At 47.9% G+C, this 19,638-nt stretch overlaps 1 protein-coding gene across 5 annotated transcripts; it reads left to right on the top strand.

Moving 5' to 3' along the window:
• Positions 1–5,918: 5,918 nt before the first annotated feature.
• On the top strand, positions 5,919–19,589 carry ACTL6B (actin like 6B). Of its 5 annotated transcripts, none has more exons than XR_008373459.1 (14): positions 5,919–6,052; positions 6,547–6,623; positions 6,827–6,992; positions 7,290–7,390; positions 12,125–12,222; positions 12,827–12,921; positions 12,989–13,095; positions 14,010–14,099; positions 14,250–14,311; positions 14,432–14,546; positions 14,648–14,728; positions 14,834–14,929; positions 15,121–15,224; positions 19,350–19,410. XR_008373459.1 is itself a non-coding variant. In XM_053557618.1 (14 exons), exons 1-14 carry the CDS (start codon positions 6,028–6,030, stop codon positions 19,428–19,430), a joined length of 1,281 nt encoding a protein of 426 aa, XP_053413593.1. In that variant the 5' UTR covers positions 5,919–6,027; the 3' UTR covers positions 19,431–19,589. The 5 variants fall into 5 exon arrangements, 4 of the variants coding, with proteins under 4 accessions (XP_053413593.1, XP_053413594.1, XP_053413596.1 ...); XM_053557618.1 differs by having other exon boundaries at positions 15,138–15,224; positions 19,350–19,589; XM_053557620.1 differs by having other exon boundaries at positions 5,953–6,187; positions 15,138–15,224; positions 19,350–19,589.
• The last annotated feature ends 49 nt before the right edge of the window (positions 19,590–19,638 follow it).

Genomic DNA, 19,638 nt, shown 5'->3' with positions numbered 1-19,638 from the left:
ATATTTGGTTTTTGATGGAAGCCTTCCTTAGATGTTAATGGGAAAGATAGGGGAGCACCTGTGGCTCAGTAGGTAGGGTGCCAGCCCCATATACCGAGGGTGGCAAGTTCGAACCCGGCCCCAGCCCCAGCCAAACTGCAGCAAAAAATAGCCAGGCGTTGTGCCCAGCTACTCCGGAGGCTAAGGCAAGAGAATCACCTAAGCCCAGGAGTTGGAGGTTGCTGTGAGCTGAGACACCACGGCTCTCTACCAAGGACAAGAAAGTGAAACTCTGTCTCAAAAAAAAAAAAAAAAGACAGTAGGAGACAGAGGAAGGAAGGTTACAGATGATGGGGGGTGGCCAATGGGAGACCAACTTGTCCAAGAAGGCAGAAGCCCTAGAACACAAGTGGAAGACATGTCTCTGATGGGTCCCAGTACCTCCTTCCTCTGCTCTCTCAATATCCTTGTCCCTTCTTCTCAGGACACTCTGAAAAAACCAACCAACCAACCAAATAAATAAACAAACAACTCTCTTCTTTTTCCCACAATGGTGGTGCTTTGGCCTCCTCTTTTCTCCATGTTATTCATCAGTAACTTTATCCATTACTATGACCTTACCCCCTAATTGCTCATAACTCTTCAACCCCTATCTCCAACCCCAATGTCTCAATGCAGATGAGTGGATGTCTGACTGTAGATGGAGTATCCCCATTTGGATGTTCACAGACAGTGCTGGGCTGGTGTTAGCTCAAGCCAGCTCACAAGAGCCCATTGTACAACTCTCTTCTCAGCTCCTTGTTCAGTGAAGTCATGTCATTTTTATTTTTTACTTTTAGAGACCAGGTCTCCCTCTTGCTCAGGCTGGTCTTGAACTCCTGAGCTCAAGCAATCCACCTGCCTTGGGCTCCCAGAGTGCTAGGATTATAGGCATGAGCCACAATGCCCAGACTGATAGTGGTAACTTGAATTCATCAATGGTGGGAGTAGTTACATCATGGAAATTGGCAAATGCTTCTGATCAGGGCTTTCCACTCCATAGCCGTTAAAACATTTACTACACTCTGTTGTTCACACACATCTCAAACTCAACATATTCAAAAGTAAATTAATCATATTCTGCACCCCACATTGCCCAACCTTACCCATTCTTTGGATATATTAGCCAACTTAGCAGCACCACCATTTCAGAAGCTTTGTACTTCCTCATTCCCCATAGCCAAAGGATGGTCATCAGTTATGGCATAGTCAATGCTGCTATAATAAAGAATCCCCAAGATTCAGTAACTTAAGCAACAACCCCAAAATAGATATTCCAAGACTGTGGCATGCCTCCATCTCTATGTCCAACATGGACAAGGCAATAATCAACATCATATCTGAATTTCGTCTGTTGAGAAGCAGGATTGGGTTGGAAGCACAATTCTTTCCTGATCAAGGACACTACAGATGTTGGCCAGATGCAAGGAAGGCTGGGATATGTAGTCTCTCACCATCTACACAGCTAACACATAATCAATAAACAAAGAATAGCAATGAGTATTGGTGTAAGACTAGCAGTTCGTGTCATTGGTGGATACATCTTGTTAACACTACCTCTTGAATATTGATTAAATCCATCCCTTCTACTGTATGCAGCTGCTATTACCTTGGTTCTTGCTTATTTCCTGGCATCTAGGATAGTTCCTATTTAATTAACCTACCCAATAGCTGCCAGAGATATCTTTCTAAAATGCAAATTGTATTGATAACTTTCTTATTCAAAACCATGCTGTAGTTCCCCAGATATTGCATGAAAAGGATCAGCTTCTTTGCATGATAGACAGGCTGGGTCTTGTCTCCTTGACTCATAATGCCATCTATCCCCTACTCCAACTCCTTTTCCCTGCCTGCCAGAAAAATTCAGGACATTTTCTGGGGCTTAGTTTTAATATTGCCTCCTTGACCACACTGTTGTTTCTGTCCACTGCGATGCTGGCTCCATTCCTATTGCAACCTTTACTGGATTATGTGTCTGGGCACTTGCCACCTGTGCTGGGCCAAGGGCTCCCTGGGAAGCCAACGAACTTGGCTTATCTGGTGGAAGGCTGGGTAAGACCTCAGCCAGCAAGTAACAGACCCTCACAAGATGCCAAATAATTTCCAAGATGTGGGGTCTGAGGGGCCTAAGCCTGGCCCTAGTACCTTAGACTCACTACTAGATGCTCAGGTTTGGGCAACCTAAATATGGGCATGGAACCTGAAAAGATGACTTTACTGAATTAATTATTTAATCATCCATCTTTCTGAATAGACATTAAACTTTAGGAAAGTCACATCAAGTTCTATTAGCAATTTTATTACCAGTGCCTACCAGGCACCTAGAGAACATTCATGTAGTGAATAAAAACATGACATTTGCACCCGCATCAGCACTTTTGCACATGCCTCCATTCAAATCGCATTCCTGTCACTTACCAGCTGAGTGGCTTTGGGCAAGTCTCTATGCCTCTGTTTCCACTGCAAAATGGGGATAATAGGTGAGTTGTTATGAACATTAAATGATTTAATATTTTAAGGCATTTATAACAATCACTGGCACATAGTGGATGATGTCTCCCAAATAAAAAAAAAAAAAAGAGTTGCACAAACCATTTGGCCTTTCATTATTTTCCAGTCTCATCTTCCCCTGACAGTGACCTCTGCCATCGGTTCATATCCAACCCTCCTATTCCTACATATTCCACATGTCTGTACACCTTTACACATGCTGATGTCTGTGTGGAAGACCTTTTCTACCTACCTCACCTATGAATCACTCTTCATCTTTCACAATTCAACTCAATCTTCACTTCTAGAAGACTTCCTGGACTCTCAGAGACAGGGTAGCTTCTCCTTCCTCTGGCTTCATGTCATCTTACTTTCTGTGCATGTCTGTGCTCACCACTACACCAAAACTCTTTGAGAATAGGAATATACTTTATCTTCAGCACCTCAGTATTCCCTCCCATGCCTAGAACAGTGTCTGCTGCACAGTAGGCATAAAAGGTGTTTGTTGAATCAACAAATGGACAAGTGAAATGAATTAATTATTCTGCCTTAACCACTTCTATAGTACACTAGAATTTAAAAAAAGAAAAACTTTTTCTTTGCTTTGCTTTGCTTTTTCAGAGATAGGCTCTTACTTTGTTGGCCAGGCATGAAAAGGGCAGTGGCCTCATCCCTGCAACTTCAAATTCCGGAGATCAAGTGATCCTCCTGCCTTAATCTCCTGAGTCTCTGGGACTACAGGTGTGTGTAACCATGGCCAGCTAATTTTTCTCTTTTTCTATAGAGATGGGGTCTCACTACGTTGCTCAGGCTGGCCTTGAACTCCTGACCTCAAGAAGTCCTCTCACCTCAGCCTCTCAAAGTGCTAGGACTAAAGGTTTGACCCACAGCACCTGGCCAATACACTAGAATTTTATGTCAGATCCCATGACAAACGAAAATTGGCCATAGATGACTGGGAGATAAATCAAGTCTAGGCAACTGTAGATTGTCAACTGTAGTTAGTCAACTGTAGCTCTTCCTCCAACCATGACAGCAAAATTCACTTCCCATTACCAGATAATGCAGTTATCCCATTATTGCAGGCTTCTAACTTACACATAATAATATTAAAGTCTCAAAAAACTCCCCAGGGACATTCTTAGGCCCCAATGTTTTTTGAATAGTCTCATGTGCCCAGCTTTCAGCCAGGCACTGATTCTGGCATTACATAGAGTCCTCACAGCCAGCTGTCCCATGGATGGAGACAGCAAAGCTTGCTGAGGAATACAAAGGTGTTGAGATAAGGTCATATCTCTACTGACTGATAACAGATGTTGGGTTATGTCTATAAAATCTGGGGGTGGTTGGGAGGCCAAGGCAGGAGGATTGCTTGAGACCAGGAGATCAAGACCAGCCTAGGCAACACAGCTAGGTCCTACAAACAAATTAAAAGTAGCCAGGTATGGTGGTGCATGCTCGTAGTCCCAGCTGCTCAGGAGGCTGAGCTGAGAGGATCACTTGAGCTCAGGAGTTTTGGTTTGTTCTTTTTGTTGTTGTTTTGGTTTGGTTTTTTTTGAGACAGAGTCTCACTATATTGCCCTAGGTAGAGTTCTGTGGCATCACCATAGCTCACAGCAACCTCAAACTCTTGTTGTTTTTTTTTGCAGTTTTTGGCCAGGGCCAGATTTGAACCCGCCACCTCTGGCATATGGGGCCAGTGCCCTACTCGTTTGAGCACAGGCGCCACCCACAACCTCAAACTCTTGGGCTCAAATGATTCTCTTACCTCAGCCTTGCTCAGGCTGATCTCAAACTCCTAAGTGCAATCCACCCACCTCATCTGCCCAGAGTTCTAGGCTTACAGGCATGAGCCACCACACCCAGCAGAACCTAGGAGTTTGAGTTTACAGTGAGCTATGATTGAGCCATTGCACTCTGCTCAAAACAGTGAGACCCTGTCTCAAAGAAAAAAAAATCCTGGGATTATACCCATGATCAGTAAAACTTCTTCTGAGTGGGAAAGTTTCTGAATCTGAGATGAAGTAGTTAGAGGGAAGGGGAGAAGTAGTGGGAATTGACAAGATGAATTCCACAGGAAGTGAGGCAACATCATTTACTATCAATAGAAGGAGATGTACAAGTCATGAATAGAATCACTTTCCCCTTGAGCATTCCTTTCATCCTCACCTCTATATTTTGAAAGATCAAGAAATGGAAGTATAAAGAGGTTAAGAGCCTCATCCAATTAATTCAACCAAGGCTTAATATTATAGAGAGGTTATTTGCCAACCTAGGGTCACTAGAGAAAATCTCAATCTACCAGCACCTGAGTCAGCTCTCCCCTCTTCTCACCCCTTCCTTTGGAACCTGGATCTTCTCAGCCACACCTGAACTTTGAACCAACCCTGGGCATGTGAAATGCCACTGTCACCAGTAGGTAACCAAAGAGCCAGCTCAAACCATCTGTCCTTTGGCTTGGAAACTGTGGGGTCTCTTCCAGGGTGGGCATCTGGTGAGCAGAGAACCTTCAGGAACATGTGGTTGTCACAAAGCACCCTCTTTCTGTGAGACCGTTGGCCTCAGTGCTCTCCCTACCCCCAAACAAGTAGATAGGAATATCCCCAAACACATGTATGTACTCACATGTGCTTATGTACACACACAAATATATACATAAAGGAACACATCTACACACACATGCTCAAATGAGAATCTCTCAGCTCACCCAGGTTATCAGAGCTGCTCCGTCACCTTTGCCACCAAAACTGCTCAGCTGGTGGTGCTGGGAGCCCAGAAGAACTTGGAAGCCTTCTAGTAGAAAACTCTTGATAAATACAGGAGAACAGGGTCCTGAAGGTGGGGGGGGGGGGAAGGAACTAAGGCCGTGTTACCTGAGTGCCTGTGTGTGATCCTATGTACACGTGTGAATGTGTAAGGCTCAGGCACCAGGTGGTGGGCGAAGAAAGAAATGAAGGGCCATCAGAAAGACAAAGGAGGAAAAATAACGGGAGAGATGGAGACACACCCCTTCTAGTACCGCTCTGTCTGTCTTCCCTCCCTCTCTTGGTGATTTTATTCAGGCCTGGGTATGGCAGACCCTAGTTTCGGAGCCTGAGGATGGACGACCCTCCAGGACTTCTGCGTTTACTCCCTCGACCCCCTTTTAAAAAGTAAGGGAGTAGGGCCCCCATCAGTTATCCTGCGGAGTCCGGTTCCCCAGATGGATAGGGTCTCCTCTTTCCTGCTCTCCTTTCTGCTGGCTATTCTTAGGCCCGGTCTCCACGACCTTGCAGTTCGTCTTCCTGGTCATCGTCTCCCCGCCGCCTAACGAGGAGGCTGCCCCTTTAAAGCGGCGGACCCCGGCCGGGTTATTGTCTAGCCTTGCAACCAATCGGTGGCGCCATGGGGGGCGGGGGATCTGGCCTCCCGATTGGTCGCCGCGCGCCCCTCCCCGCCCGGGATCCCGGGAGCTGTCCGGCCACCTCGGTGCTGATCCCGCCGCCGCCCAAGGGCCGCCAGCTGCGTAGAGAGGGCATTATGAGCGGGGGTGTCTACGGCGGAGGTGAGCGAGCCTCGGGCTTCGGGCTCCCCAGCCCGGCGCGGCCTCGCCCGCTGTCCTGCGCCCCGAACCCGCGCGGGCCAAGCTCTGGGCACCCGGGGCCTGTCAGCTCGGCGACTGGAGCGTGTCCAGTCTGAGGTTTGAGTCCCGCGCCTCCTACCCCTACCTCCAGTCCTCACAGGACGCCTAGCGCGCACCGGACCCAATCTCTCCACTATTCAACCCATCTCTGCCCGGCCCCTGGCCCCATCCTTCCCTGTCAGGAGAGTGGCCTGAGCAAGGCCACTGAGCAGGAAGCGATTCTGGCAGCTTGACCCCCGCCCCCCACTCCCATGACCCCGGACTCTTCAGGACCCCAGACTCTAAACCCAGCTCCACCTGTCCTGGCCCAGTATTGAAGGTGGCAAAGCTGTGGCTCTTCCCTGACCTCTTCTTGGAGCTACCTAGGGAGAGAGAGTTTGGGGGAGGTCCCCTCACACTCCTGTCTCCCCGCACAGATGAGGTGGGGGCGCTGGTCTTTGACATTGGCTCCTTCTCAGTCCGCGCTGGGTATGCTGGGGAGGACTGTCCCAAGGTGAGCCTTCTAGCCCCCTCCCCAAATCCTAGGAGCTCCAGACTCCTCTCCAGGCTTTCCAGTAACTCAGGGTTCTCACAGTCCAGCCCAGAAGTTCTGCAGAGGGAGAATGTGGGAATAAACCCAAGGGTGGGCTCAGGGCTTGCCACGGGACTGAACTGGAGTAAGAGGGTGATCCCTCTCCCCACCTATCCTTCCCTCAGGCTGACTTCCCCACCACAGTGGGGCTGCTGGCCGCAGAGGAGGGGGGCGGGCTGGAACTGGAGGGGGAGAAAGAGAAGAAAGGGAAGATCTTCCACATTGACACCAATGCCCTGCATGTGCCTCGGGATGGAGCGGAGGTCATGTCACCTCTCAAGAATGGCATGAGTAAGGGGCCCCCACCCCTACCTTCAGACACAAATTTTGAACTCACTCCCCACAACCCAGGACACAGCACCCCCACACCCAGTCTTCCTGGCAGCTGCCCAAGTCCCAGGGACCTCCTCACTGCACCCCACAGCTGTCTGGCTCCCACCTCTGGGGCCTACCAGATTCCTGGGATGGGGGGGCCTCCCTGGTGGAACTGTGCCCACCCTCCCTTGGACTTGGTCTCCCTCCTTTCCTTCCTGTCCTTGACCCCTGCTTGCCCCACCTGCATCTCTCCACGCTGATCTCTGGCCCCAGTCGAGGACTGGGAGTGCTTCCGAGCCATCCTGGATCACACCTACAGCAAACACGTCAAGTCTGAGCCAAACTTGCACCCAGTGCTCATGTCCGAGGCTCCGGTAAGTGCCTCGTCCAGCCCCATCTCTAGCCTGCTCCTCCCCTAACCTCCTTTCCACCATTCACCTCTCACCTCAAGCCACTTTTGTCATTAACTTCACCTCCCCTTTCAGATTTTCCATCCTGTCCCTCTCTTCAACCACTTTCCTTCCTCCCAGGAGGAAATCTCAATCTTACTTTCTCTCTTCCCGCTCTACCCTTTCTGTTGCTCTTTCCGTTAACTCTCTTCCCAACTCTATGTCACTGGACTATCACTTTATTGATCTTTTAACTTTTTTTAACTTTATATATACACATATAGAATCCATTTGCTTTATAAAACATGCTAAGAAAAAAACCTCAGTTCTTACCCTTCTGTTTCCCTCCAAAAGCAACTGTGTTTCTTCCTGTCAGCTAATTTTGGGGGTATTTCCTTCCATATCTCTAAATATCACACTTTCAATTGCTGTTTGTAGACTTTTTAGTTATTATCTATGAATTTCCCACTATAGAGATAAGCATTTAGCTCTCTTTTCTCCCCCAGCCTGTACCACACATATTTCTCATCAACCATCCTTAAGTAAGTTGTATTTTAGACTTTTTAAAAGATCAGTATTCAGTATTTACACTTTTATTACTATGTATGCTAATTGGGGCTGAGGAGGACAATAAACTGTGATTACTTTTCCTTTCCTGTGTAGCTTTCTGTTTTCCCAGGAATTGAAAATTTTCTTGGGTTTTTATTTTGCTTAATTTTCTAACTATGTAGTAATGAGACTATATTATTAATCCATTATCTATATATTATTTCAAGATATTAATTATATTAGCTTATCAATTTTATTGATTGGTTGATTGATTTTTTTGAGACAGAGTCTCACTCTCTTGCCCTCAGTAGAGTGCCATGGTGTCATAGCTCACAGCGACCTTGGGCTCAAGTAATCCTCTTGCTTCAGCCTCCCAAGTAGCTGGAACTGCAGGCATCTGCCACAATGCCTGGCTAGTTTTAGGGACAGGGTCTTGCTCTTGTTCATGCTGGTCTCAAACTCCTGAGCTCAGCCAATCCACCCACTTTGGCCTCCAGAGTGCTAGGCTTATAGGCATGAGCCACTGTGCCTGACCTCAATTTCATTTTCTTGAAGAAATTTCTCCAGAAACTGACTGACCTATTTTTCATTGGCAGTCTTCTACACTAAAGACTCAGCTCTCATCCTGGCAATTCTCTTCACCATCATCTTGGAGAATCTCTTTACCTCTCTCTTATGTCAGGAGTCCTGTTTCTTGTACTTGACTCCTTTTCTTGATTTACTCCTTGGTTTTCATGGAGCAGACCCTTCAGTAACTGCCTTAGAAAGGTCAGGGGAATTAAACTGTTTTTAGGACCTTGCATGTCTGATATTGGATTGACAGCTTAGCTAGGTATCATACCTTGAGTATGATACCTAGCTCAATCATTTTTTTTTTTTTAGAATCTTAAAGGTATTTCTCTACTGTCTTTTCCCCCTAACATTTATTGTAGCTATTAAGAAGCTGAAACTGGGTGGCGCCTGTGGCTCAGTGAGTAGGGCGCCAGCCCCATATGCCGAGGGTGGCAGGTTCAAACCCAGCCCCGGCCAAACTGCAACCAGAAAATAGCCAGGCATTGTGGCGGGTGCCTGTAGTCCCAGCTGCTCAGGAGGCTGAGGCAAGAGAATCGCATAAGCCCAGAAGTTGGAGAGTTGGAGGTTGCTGTGATCCGTGTGACCCCATGGTACTCTACCCAAGGGAGGTACTATGACACTCTGTCTCTACAAAAAAAAAAAAAAAAAAAAAGAAGTTGAAACTTTCTGATTTCTGATCCTCTGATAGAATTATTTTTTCTGAAAGTTTGTAGAATTTTCACTTCATCCTCAGTATTCTACGGATTCACGATGTATGTTTATATTGGTTTATTGTCATACTCTAGGCACTTAGTATGTCCCTTCAATCTGAAAACATTTGTCTTTCAACTCAGTGGAAAATGTTTAATTATATATTTCTCCAGATTTTCTCTGTTCTATCTTTTGGTATTTATTTTTTTGTTTGTTTGTTTGTTGAGACAGAGTCTTACTTTGTCACCCTTGGTAAAGTGCTGTGGCATCTTAGCTCACAGCAATCTCAAACTCATGGGTTTAAGTGATTCTCTTGTCTCAGCCTCCCAAGTAGCTGGGACTAAAGGCATCCACCACAATGCCTATTTTTAGAGGTGGGGTTTCACTCTGGCTCAGGCTAGTCTTGAACTTGTGAGCTCAGGCAATCCACGTGCCTTACAGAATGCTAGGATTACAGGCATGAGCCACCTCGCCCCACCTTCTCTTTCAGTATTTCTTGTTATTTGGATTTCATACCTCACCTGAATTGGTCCCTTAATTTCCTTATCTTCTCTTTTATGTTTTCCATCTCTTTACCAAACATACAGTCTTCTGAAACTGGGATCAGTGATAGCCCAGTGACATACAGTTGGGAAGAGAGTTTAGGAATCTGTTACTCATATAGCTTTAAATAACCTTATTTTAGCTTTCCTTTCCTACCACTTCCAGAGGTACCAGAAACTACCAATTCCAGAGCCCCTTTAGACTTCTACAGTTTAACACAGGTTGTTTCTGGCTTTTTCCACTACTGGCTTGGGAGTTAGCATTCTTGAATTTGTTAAGTCAATCACCACTCACCTATCCAATTTTCAACCTTCAAAATTTTGTTGATGTTTTCTCCTGTCTCATTACTCCCAACATGAAAGTTTGTCTCTCACTTTCTTTCTTTTTTTTTTGAGATAAAATTAACCTTTCTAAGTTAATAATTCAGTGGCTTCTAAACTTTATTATTGTATTTAATTGACACATAATACTTGCACATATTTATGGGTTATAGTGTTATATTTTGGTACATATATATAATGTATAATGATCCAATCAAGATGATTAGCATATCCATCACCCCAAGTATTTATCATTTCTTTGTGTTGGGAAGTGGTATTTAATATATTCACTAGGTGCAGTAGCTCACATCTGCAATACCAACAATTTAGGAGGCTGAGAAAGGGGGATCAGTTAAGGCCAGAAGTTCAAGACCAGCCTGGGCAACATAGTGAGATCCCATCTATAAAATTTTATTTTTTGTATTTAACCAGAGTCAAAGCAGATCTACAGTTTTTTAATTAGCTAGGCACTGTGGTGCACACCAGCAGCCCTTGTTACTCAGGAGGCTGAGGCAAGAGAATTATTTGAGCCCAGAGATTCAAGATTACAATGAGCTGTGATTGCTCTTAAAACAAAAACAAAAGCAAAATACTTTCACAATGTTGTACAGCCACTAGAGTATATAACTAAGAATGGAATTGCTGGGATCATATAGTAATTCTATGTTTGCTTTTTTTGAGAACTATCAACTGTTTTCCACAATGGTTAAACTATTTTACATTGTCATCAGCAATGTATGAGAGTTCCAACTCCTCCATGTCCCTGCCATATCCTTGCCACATCCTTGTTATTTTCTGGGTTTTTTTTTTTTTTAATTATTATCATCACTCTAGTAGGAGTGAAGTGATACCTCATTATGCCCTGGATTTGCATATCCCTGATGGCTATCAATATTGAGCATCTTTTCATGTGTTCGTTGTCTTTTCTGGGTTTATGTCTTTGCCAGGTGCGGTGGCTCACGCCTGTAATCCTAGTACTCTGGGAGGTCAAGGCAGGTGGATTGTCTGAGCTCACAATTTCAAGACCAGCCTGGGCCAGAGTGAGACTTCATATCTAAAAATAGCCGAGCATTGTCATGGGCACCTGTAGTCCCAGCTTCTTGGGAGGCTGAGGCAACAGAATCACTTGAGCCCAAGAGTTTGAGGTTGCTATGAGCTGTGATGACACAGCACTCTACTGAAGGTGACAAAGTGAAACGCTGTCTCAAAAAAAAAAAAAAATCACCCCTTTATTATAGTTTTGCTGAGATCTTGGGAGGTAATAAAATTAGATGTTTGTATTCAATCCACCATTACTACCCAGAAATCCTCATCTGACCTCTGAGATGATTAGAATGGAAAATGGTGTATACTGGGGACTAGGAGGGAGCCTGAAGTGTGTCCTGTATAGTAAAGAGCCCTGGGCCAGGCATTAAGAGACTGTGACTATAGACCCAGCTTTGTAAAGATCTTTCTGAGTGGTCTTGGGCAAGTCATTCTTCCTCTCTGAGTTTTGTTTCCCTCAGCTTGTTCTGGCCTGTGGTCTTTAAAATTCTTTAGTTAACACATTTACGTCTATAATCCTAGCACTCAGGGAGGCCAAGGTGGGTGAATTGCTTGAGCTCAGGAGTTCCAGACCAGTCTAAGCAAGAGCAAGACCCCATCTCTACAAAAAATAGAAAAATTAGTAGGCATTGTGGTGCACACCTGTAGTCCCAGCTACTTAGGAGGTTGAGGTAGGAGGATTGCTCAACCCAAGAGTTGGAGGTTGCAGTGAGTTATGATGAGGCCAATGCGCTCTAGCAGGGCCAAAATAATAAGACCTTGTCTCAAAAAAAGAAAAAAGGTCTTTGCAGGTCAAGGGGCTTAACCTGTAGCCCCCAGTTCAAGTTACATGTACATATGTGCTTGTGTATGTGTATGAATGTGTGCATATGTGTGCGTGAGTATATGTGCGTCTGTGAGTGTGTGTGAGTGTATGTGAGAGTGTGCTGCATGTGTTCATGCACTCATAGGTCTGTGTCATTCCCATCCTGAATCCTCCTTTCCTTCACTTTCTCCCCAGTGGAACACACGGGCCAAGCGGGAGAAGCTGACAGAGCTGATGTTCGAGCAATACAACATTCCTGCCTTCTTCTTATGCAAGACTGCTGTGCTCACTGCGTATCCTCTAGACTGAGCTGCTCTGCCTGGGTGGAGGGCCAGGATGTGGTTTCATGTGCCATGCTGGGAGCTGGCCTTGATCTCTGGAGGTCTCTTGATCTCTGGATCAAGCATACTAAGGAGCAGATGCCTCCCACAGCCCCATTAGTGCAGGAAGCCCAGGAACCTGAGTGCCTCAGACTCTGGGGGCCAGACCAGCAACCCTTTCCCATTCTTTATATCAGGCTGAGCAGGATGAGGTAGACCAAGGAGACAGCAGGGGCTGGAGCTGCACAGAGGAGGAGGAGTATAGGACACAGAGGCAGTTCCTTTTCAAGGAGCCAATCAGCATTGACTTTTTGTAGTATTTGCCTTGCATTGAACCCTGTGCTAGGCTCTGGGGTATAGGGACCTTAATTTGGAGGAGTCCATAGGGCACAAAGCTAAGAATAAAGGGAGACTAGGGGTTGTTAGGGAAGAAGTGACTGGAATCTCAGAGTCTTTCTCCAGGAAGAATTTACAAACTGGGGATGGGCTGGACTCTGATGGAGCAGCGAGTGACCAGGCCAGACCTCCATGCCAGCCCCTCACTTGCTGTCTCCTTGACCTACCCATCCCACACCAGTTTTGCAAATGGGCGCTCCACGGGGCTTGTGCTGGACAGTGGGGCCACTCACACCACGGCCATTCCAGTGCATGATGGCTACGTCCTGCAGCAAGGTTGGGCCTTGGCAGAGTTCGGGGGGGCCTTGGGAGGACCAGTTCCTGATGGTGCCTCCCCTTCCAGGCATTGTCAAGTCACCCCTGGCAGGGGACTTCATCTCCATGCAGTGCCGGGAGCTCTTCCAGGAAATGGCCATTGACATCATCCCCCCCTACATGATCGCAGCAAAGGTAGGGCCTCTGGGGAGTCTGAACCATCCCTATAAAGCCCTGGGCACTTGCTCCATGACTGCCAGCCCCCTGACCCATGAGATATCAGAGCAGAGAGTAGCAAGGCCCCCAGAGGACCCTGGGTCTGGTTCCTCATTTTACAGTCAAGGCATCAGAGATCCAGATAGGCTGAGGGACATGGCTGAGGTCATGCAACCAGCTGGCAGCAGCATGTGTGAGGGCCAGTTAGATGGGTTCAAGAATTCAACGGACCCAGGTTCAAGTTCTTCTCTTGCCATGTAAGAGCTCCACTTTCCCTACTGTGAAGTGAAATCACAGCAGAAAAGGCTGCTGTGAGTGTTAAATGACACTGTAGGCACAGGTCTGCCCTGGGCCCTCACACAGAGCATGGCCCAGTAGGAAGTAGCTTTCCTTAGGTTCTGTCTCCCACTGTGTTCCTTGTGCCCTCAGTATTCCCTGACAGGCTCTTCCTGAATACAGAAACAGGCTTCCCCATTCTCACTCCTCTCTCAGGGAGAGTAAGAAACCCCTTTTCTGGGCGGCCCCTGTGGCTCAGTCGGTAAGGCGCCGGCCCCATATACCGAGGGTGGCGGGTTCAAACCCTGCCCCGGCTGAACTGCAACCAAAAAATAGCCAGGCGTTGTGGCGGGAGCCTGTAGTCCCAGTTACTCGGGAGGCTGAGGCAAGAGAATCGCTTAAGCCCAGGAGTTGGAGGTTGCTGTGAGCTGTGTGAGGCCACGACACACTACCGAGGGCCACAAAATGAGACTCTATCTCTACAAAAAAAAAAAAAAAAAAACCCTTTTCTGGGAAGCAGAGCCCCAGCCACTTAGCCATAGAGCCAATGAGTGCCAGGAAGGCAGATGTGGCCAGGGCAGGATGAGGAAGGGTGCTCACAGGCTGTGCACCCACAGGAACCTGTACGAGAGGGAGCCCCCCCAAACTGGAAGAAGAAAGAGAAGCTACCCCAGGTCTCCAAGTCCTGGCATAACTACATGTGCAATGTGAGGCACTGTCGAGGGTCTCCCAAAGCCTCCCTCCCCAGCTCTTAGTCCCCTGCCATGAATAGGGGGTGGGACAGAGGCCTTGCTGATGGGGTGCGGTTGGGGGTGCTCAGAAGGAAGGCAGGCCCTCACTCCTCCCTGGGTTCTCAGGAGGTGATTCAGGACTTCCAGGCCTCGGTACTGCAGGTCTCAGACTCCCCCTACGATGAGCAGTGAGTGGGGTGGGTTGGGGGAAGAGGGCAGAAGTGGGGCTGGGGGGACCTCTGGCACTACCTGCCCTCCCCTGGTCCTTCTCAAGTGCCCCAGGTAGAGTCTTGCTCTCTCCTGGGCAGGGTGGCAGCACAGATGCCCACAGTGCATTATGAGATGCCCAATGGCTACAACACAGATTATGGTGCTGAGCGGCTCCGCATCCCAGAGGGCCTGTTTGATCCCTCCAATGTCAAGGTTTGTCCAGGTGGCTGGCACTGGGGTGGGTGCTGGTGGAGGTCTGTAATCCTGATGTGTGACTGTAGATGGCCCACAGCCCCAGTCACCTCTCTCCACAGGGCCTGTCGGGGAATACCATGTTAGGCGTGGGCCACGTGGTGACTACCAGTATTGGCATGTGTGACATTGACATTCGCCCGGTGAGGCCTGAGGCTGGGCAGTGGGGCTCCGAAGTGTGGGGAGACGGTCTGGGGTGGGGTTTGGGAGGATATCCCTGCTGGCTCACTCCTCCTCACTGCTCTCAGGGACTCTATGGCAGTGTCATTGTCACTGGTGGAAATACACTGCTGCAGGGCTTCACTGACAGGCTCAATCGAGAGCTTTCACAGAAGACTCCACCGGTAGGAGCCCAGTCCACCCAGGGCCCTGGACTCTAGTCCTGTCTCAGCCCTTCAGAAGCAAGTCCCACCTCCTTCCCACGCCAAAGTGTTCTGGCCCCCAGAGCAGGTCCCCTGTCCTTGTGGCTTCCCAGCCTTCCCCTGGCCCTCTCAGGCCCTGTCCCTCCCCAGAACTCGGTGTCTGCTTCCCCCAGCCCCTTTTTACCCACAGAGCATGAGACTGAAGCTCATCGCCAGCAACAGCACCATGGAGCGCAAGTTCAGCCCCTGGATTGGGGGCTCCATCTTGGCCTCACTGGTAAGAGGGAAGGGCCTGGTCTAGCACTGAATGTGGGGCAGGGGAGCCCCAGACAGCCCCCACCACTTTGCCTGCCTCCTCATTTGCTCATTCATTTATTAACAAACATTTATTTCAGAGAAAATGTGGTCCAGGAGTGTTCCCAGAGGATGAATGCTCCATGAGGACATAAGTTGGGGGACAGAGGGACAGGAAGCTGGAGAGATTGGTTGGGATGAGGTTGTAGTGAGTGGCTGTCCATGCTCAGCTGGCAGAGGGCAGACCCTGTAGGTTTGGGGCAAGGGAGTGATATCATGATCACAGGCATAATTGGGAAGACTGTCAGGCATGAGTCTTTGGAATGGGGTGAGAGCCAGGGTCACAGGGATCTTGCAAGGAAACTCTGTTGTCCTGGAGTCATAGTGTGGGTGGCAGTGGGGATGGGCTGAAAGTGAGGGGCAACTAGAAATGGAGGCAGGCAGGTGGGTCCTGGGGTAGTCAGTGGCCAACCTCAGTCTGGACCTGCTGCTAGGGCAGAGACAAGATGTTGAGCAGGGAGCTGAAAGTGCAAACCATATCTGGAAGGTGCCAGCCACACAGAGGGGAACAGTGGGGCTGAGACAGACAAGGAGGACATTCATTAGAAGGGGAGCCCTTCAAGGAGACAGAAACAAGGGTCAGAAAGGTGGAGGCTGGTAGTCTGAACTTAGTTTGGGTCTGGTGCTGGCCAGCCACACAGTTATTGTAGGCTTGCTTCTTCTGTGCTTGAAGTAGACAGTGGACAAGCCTGACCCTGTCCCCCTCTTCATGAGCAGGGACAGTCTAAGCTGAAGCAATTAAACAGGAAGTCATTATAAATTAAGAGGGTATTCCTTTGAGAGACAGCTTGATGTAATAGGGGGTCTTGAGGGCCCTTCAAAGAGTATTTATTATTTATTTATTTATTTATTTAGAGACAGAGTCTCAGTCAGTCAGCCTGGGTAGGCATCTCAGGGCATGAGGACAGCCAGGTAAGGCCTAACAGCCAAGGGCAGATGTAGGAGGATCTGGCTTTTAGGGAGCCTCCTTGGGCTGCAAGGAGGAGAGTGGATCGAAGGGCCCAGACAGAAGGCAGGGAGAGGGCTACTGTGTGGTCTCCACTCCTGCTGGGGTGGGGCAGAGGAGTGGGTCTCAGTAGGTGGCTGGCAGAATGTGGACATTGTTTTCAAACAAGAGGTAAGAAGAGACAGAGTCAAGGATGAGGCCTGGGATGCCAGCTACAGTAGGGGCTAGTGCAGCTGTCCAACAGGAACGTTATGTGAGCCACATATGTAATTTTAAATTTTCTAGTAGCCATATTTAAAAGAGTACAAAAGGCTGAGCACAGTGGCTCACATTTGTAATCATAGCACTCTGGGAGGCCGAGGTGGTTGGATATCTTGAGCTCAGGAGTTCGAGACCAGTCTGAGCAAGAGCGAGACCCTGTCTCTAAAAAAAAAAAAAAAATAGCTGGGCGTTGTGGCAGTTGCCTATAGTCCCAGCTACTTGGGAGGCTGAGCCAAGAGAATCTCTTGAGCCCAAGAGTTTGAGGTTGCTGTGAGCTGTGATGCTACGGCACTCTACTCCAGGGTAACTGAGTGAGACACTACCTAAAAAAAAAAAAAAAGAGAGAGAAGAGAAAGAAAAGAAAAGGAAAGGAAAAAACAAGAAAAGAAAAGAGGCAAGATTGCTTGAGCCCAAGAGTTGCAGGTTGCTGTGAACTATGATGACACCATGGCACTCCAACCCAGGGCGACAGCTTGAGACTGTCTCAAAAATAAATAAATAAATTAAGTATAAAAAATAAAAGAGTACAAAGAAACAGGCAAATTAAGTTTTTGTTTGTTTTTCTGAGAGAATCTCACTCTGTCACCCTGGGGAGAGTGCCATATTGTCATAGCTCACAGCAATCTCAAACTCTTGAGCTCAAGTGATCCTCTTGCCTCTGCATCCTGAGTACCTGGGACCACAAGCACTCACCACTATGCTGGGCTAGTTTTACTCTTTTTTTTGCAGTTTTTGGCTGGTGCTAGGTTAGAACCCACCACCTCCAGTGTATGGGACTGGCGCCCTATTCCTTTGAGCCACAGCTGCTGCCCGGCTAGTTTTACTCTCTTAGTAGAGACAGGGTCTCACTCTTGCTCAGGCTGGTCCTGAACTCCTGAGCTCAGATGATCCACCTGCCTCGGCCTCTCAGAGTGCTAAGCAAATTAAGATTTTTTTTTTTTTGGCAAATTAAGTTTTAATATATATTTATGGCTGAGCAAGGTGGCTCACACCTATAATCCTAACACTTTGGGAGGTCAAGGAGGGAAGATTGCTTGAGCTGAGCAGTTGAAGACCAGCCTGAGCAACACACTGAGGTCCTGTCTCTACAAAAAGATTTTTAAAATTATAGCCTGGTATTGTGGCATGTGGCTGTAGTCCCAGCTACTTGAGAGGCTAAGGCAAGAGGAATTGGGTCAGGAGTATGAGGTTGCAGTGAGCTGTGATGACACCACTGCCCTCTAGCCTGGGCAACAGGCTAGACCCACCTCAAGAAAAAAAGAAAAAGAATATATTTTGTTTAATCTGATATATCCAAAATTTTACCACTTCACTGTGTGATCAATAGAAAAAATTATTAGCTCCATGCCAATATTGGCTCAGTGGTTAGAGTACTAGCCATCTACACCAGGGCTGGCGGGTTCAAACCTAGCCCAGGCCTGCTAATCAATGACAACTGCAACAAAAAATAGCCAGGCGTTGTGGCAGGCACCTGTGGTCCCAGCTACTTAGGAGGCTGAGGCAAGAGAATCTCTGAAGCCCAGGAGTTTGAGGTTGCTGTGAGCTGTGACACCATGGTACTCTACCAAGGGCAACATAGTGAGACTGTCTCATAAAAAAAAAAAAAAGAAAGAGAGAAAGAAAGAAAAGAAAAAAGAAAGAAAAAATTATTAGTGAGCTATTTTGCCTTCTTTTTTTTCTGTATTTAGTCATCCAGATCTGGTGTATATTTTCCACTTAAAGCACATCTCAATTTGGACCAAAGACATTTTAAGTGCTCAAGAGCCGTAGGAGGCTAGTCCTTGCATTGGACCACACAAGTGTACAGGGTGAAAAAGCAAAGCAGCAGCAGGTTTGGGCAAGACTTTGGGGAAGACAGAGAACTCAATTGTGAACATGTTGACATGAGATCCTGAGGGACATTCAAGGGGAAGTGTCCAAAAGACAGTGGGTATTTAGGTCTAGAACAAGGTGCAGGGAGGCAGGAGGATGGGATGGCCTAGAAGGCTGTTCTCTGAACAGAGGAGAGGACAGAGAGAGAAGCCAGGTACACTCAGACTCTAACTTTCAGGTAGAGGCAGAACAACCATCAAAGATAAAGGACAAGGCCAGACGCAGTGGCTCATGCCTGTAATCCTAGCACTTTGGGAGACCAAGATAGGTGGATCACCTGAGGTCACAAGTTTGAGCCCAGCCTGAGCTACCAGACCCCATCTAAAATAGCCAGGCTTTGTGGTGGGACCTGTAGTCCCAGCTACTGGAGATCCTGAGGCAAGAGAATCTCTTGAGCCCAAGAGTTAGAGGTTACTGTGAGCTATGATGCCAGGGCACTCTACTAGGGGCAACAAAGGAAGACTCCATCACAAAACAAAAACAAAACAACGATAAGGGACAATCTGAACTGTCCAGGGCAGGAACCCTTAAGGGGCAAATTTTAACAGGGATGGGTAGGAGTGGGACACGACAGTATTGAAACAATGAGGATGGAGGAAAAGATTTTTCTTAGGAATGGGGGAGATGTGATGCGTTTGTAAGCCCTGATGACAGCTGTGGGAATGAATGTGTATAGGGAGTGTTGGGTGCCCCTTGGCTGGCTGGGGGCTCTAAGTGCCACCACTCAGCTCAGGAACAGCATTGGGCCCAGGGCAGACTGGTGCTCAATAAACACTGGCTGAATGAATGAATGAATTCTTGACTGAATGATACTAAGGGAGTCTTCTTCCTCCGCGTACGAAAGAGGAGGCGGCAGGTTGAGGTGGGGCTGTGCAAGGGATGCGGGCCAGAGGGTCCGCAGAAGCCAGTGGCGGAGGCAGGGCTCCGGAGGTGGTCGCCTTGACGCCCGATGTTGCTCCCTCCACCTAGGGCACTTTCCAGCAGATGTGGATCTCCAAGCAGGAATACGAGGAAGGCGGGAAGCAGTGCGTGGAGCGGAAGTGCCCCTGAGGCCACCCCCTCCCCACACACCGAGGTGTTTTACCCGCCGGGCCTCCACAGGCACAGTTCGAAGCCCCCAACCCCCAAGTCTACATCACCCCCTCCTCTTTCTCTCTCGTCTTCTTAAGTTGTGATGTTTCTGGATTGAAAGAAGTAAAAAGGTTTTAACAAAAACAAGTTTGGCTTCGTGAGCAGTGGGCGCAGGGATCTGGAGGGA

The sequence above is a fragment of the Nycticebus coucang genome, chromosome 12 (genome assembly GCF_027406575.1).
Source record: "Nycticebus coucang isolate mNycCou1 chromosome 12, mNycCou1.pri, whole genome shotgun sequence".
NCBI classification, from domain to species: Eukaryota; Metazoa; Chordata; class Mammalia; order Primates; family Lorisidae; genus Nycticebus; species Nycticebus coucang.
This window is presented reverse-complemented; position numbering and strand designations above follow the sequence as displayed.

Coding starts and splice junctions, on each gene's coding strand:
- ACTL6B (XM_053557618.1), top strand. CDS start 6,028: ATGAGCGGGGGTGTCTACGGCGGAG. Junction 6,993..7,289: donor ACCTCTCAAGAATGGCATGA/GTAAGGGGCCCC, acceptor CTCTGGCCCCAG/TCGAGGACTGGGAGTGCTTC. Junction 12,922..12,988: donor TGGCTACGTCCTGCAGCAAG/GTTGGGCCTTGG, acceptor CTCCCCTTCCAG/GCATTGTCAAGTCACCCCTG.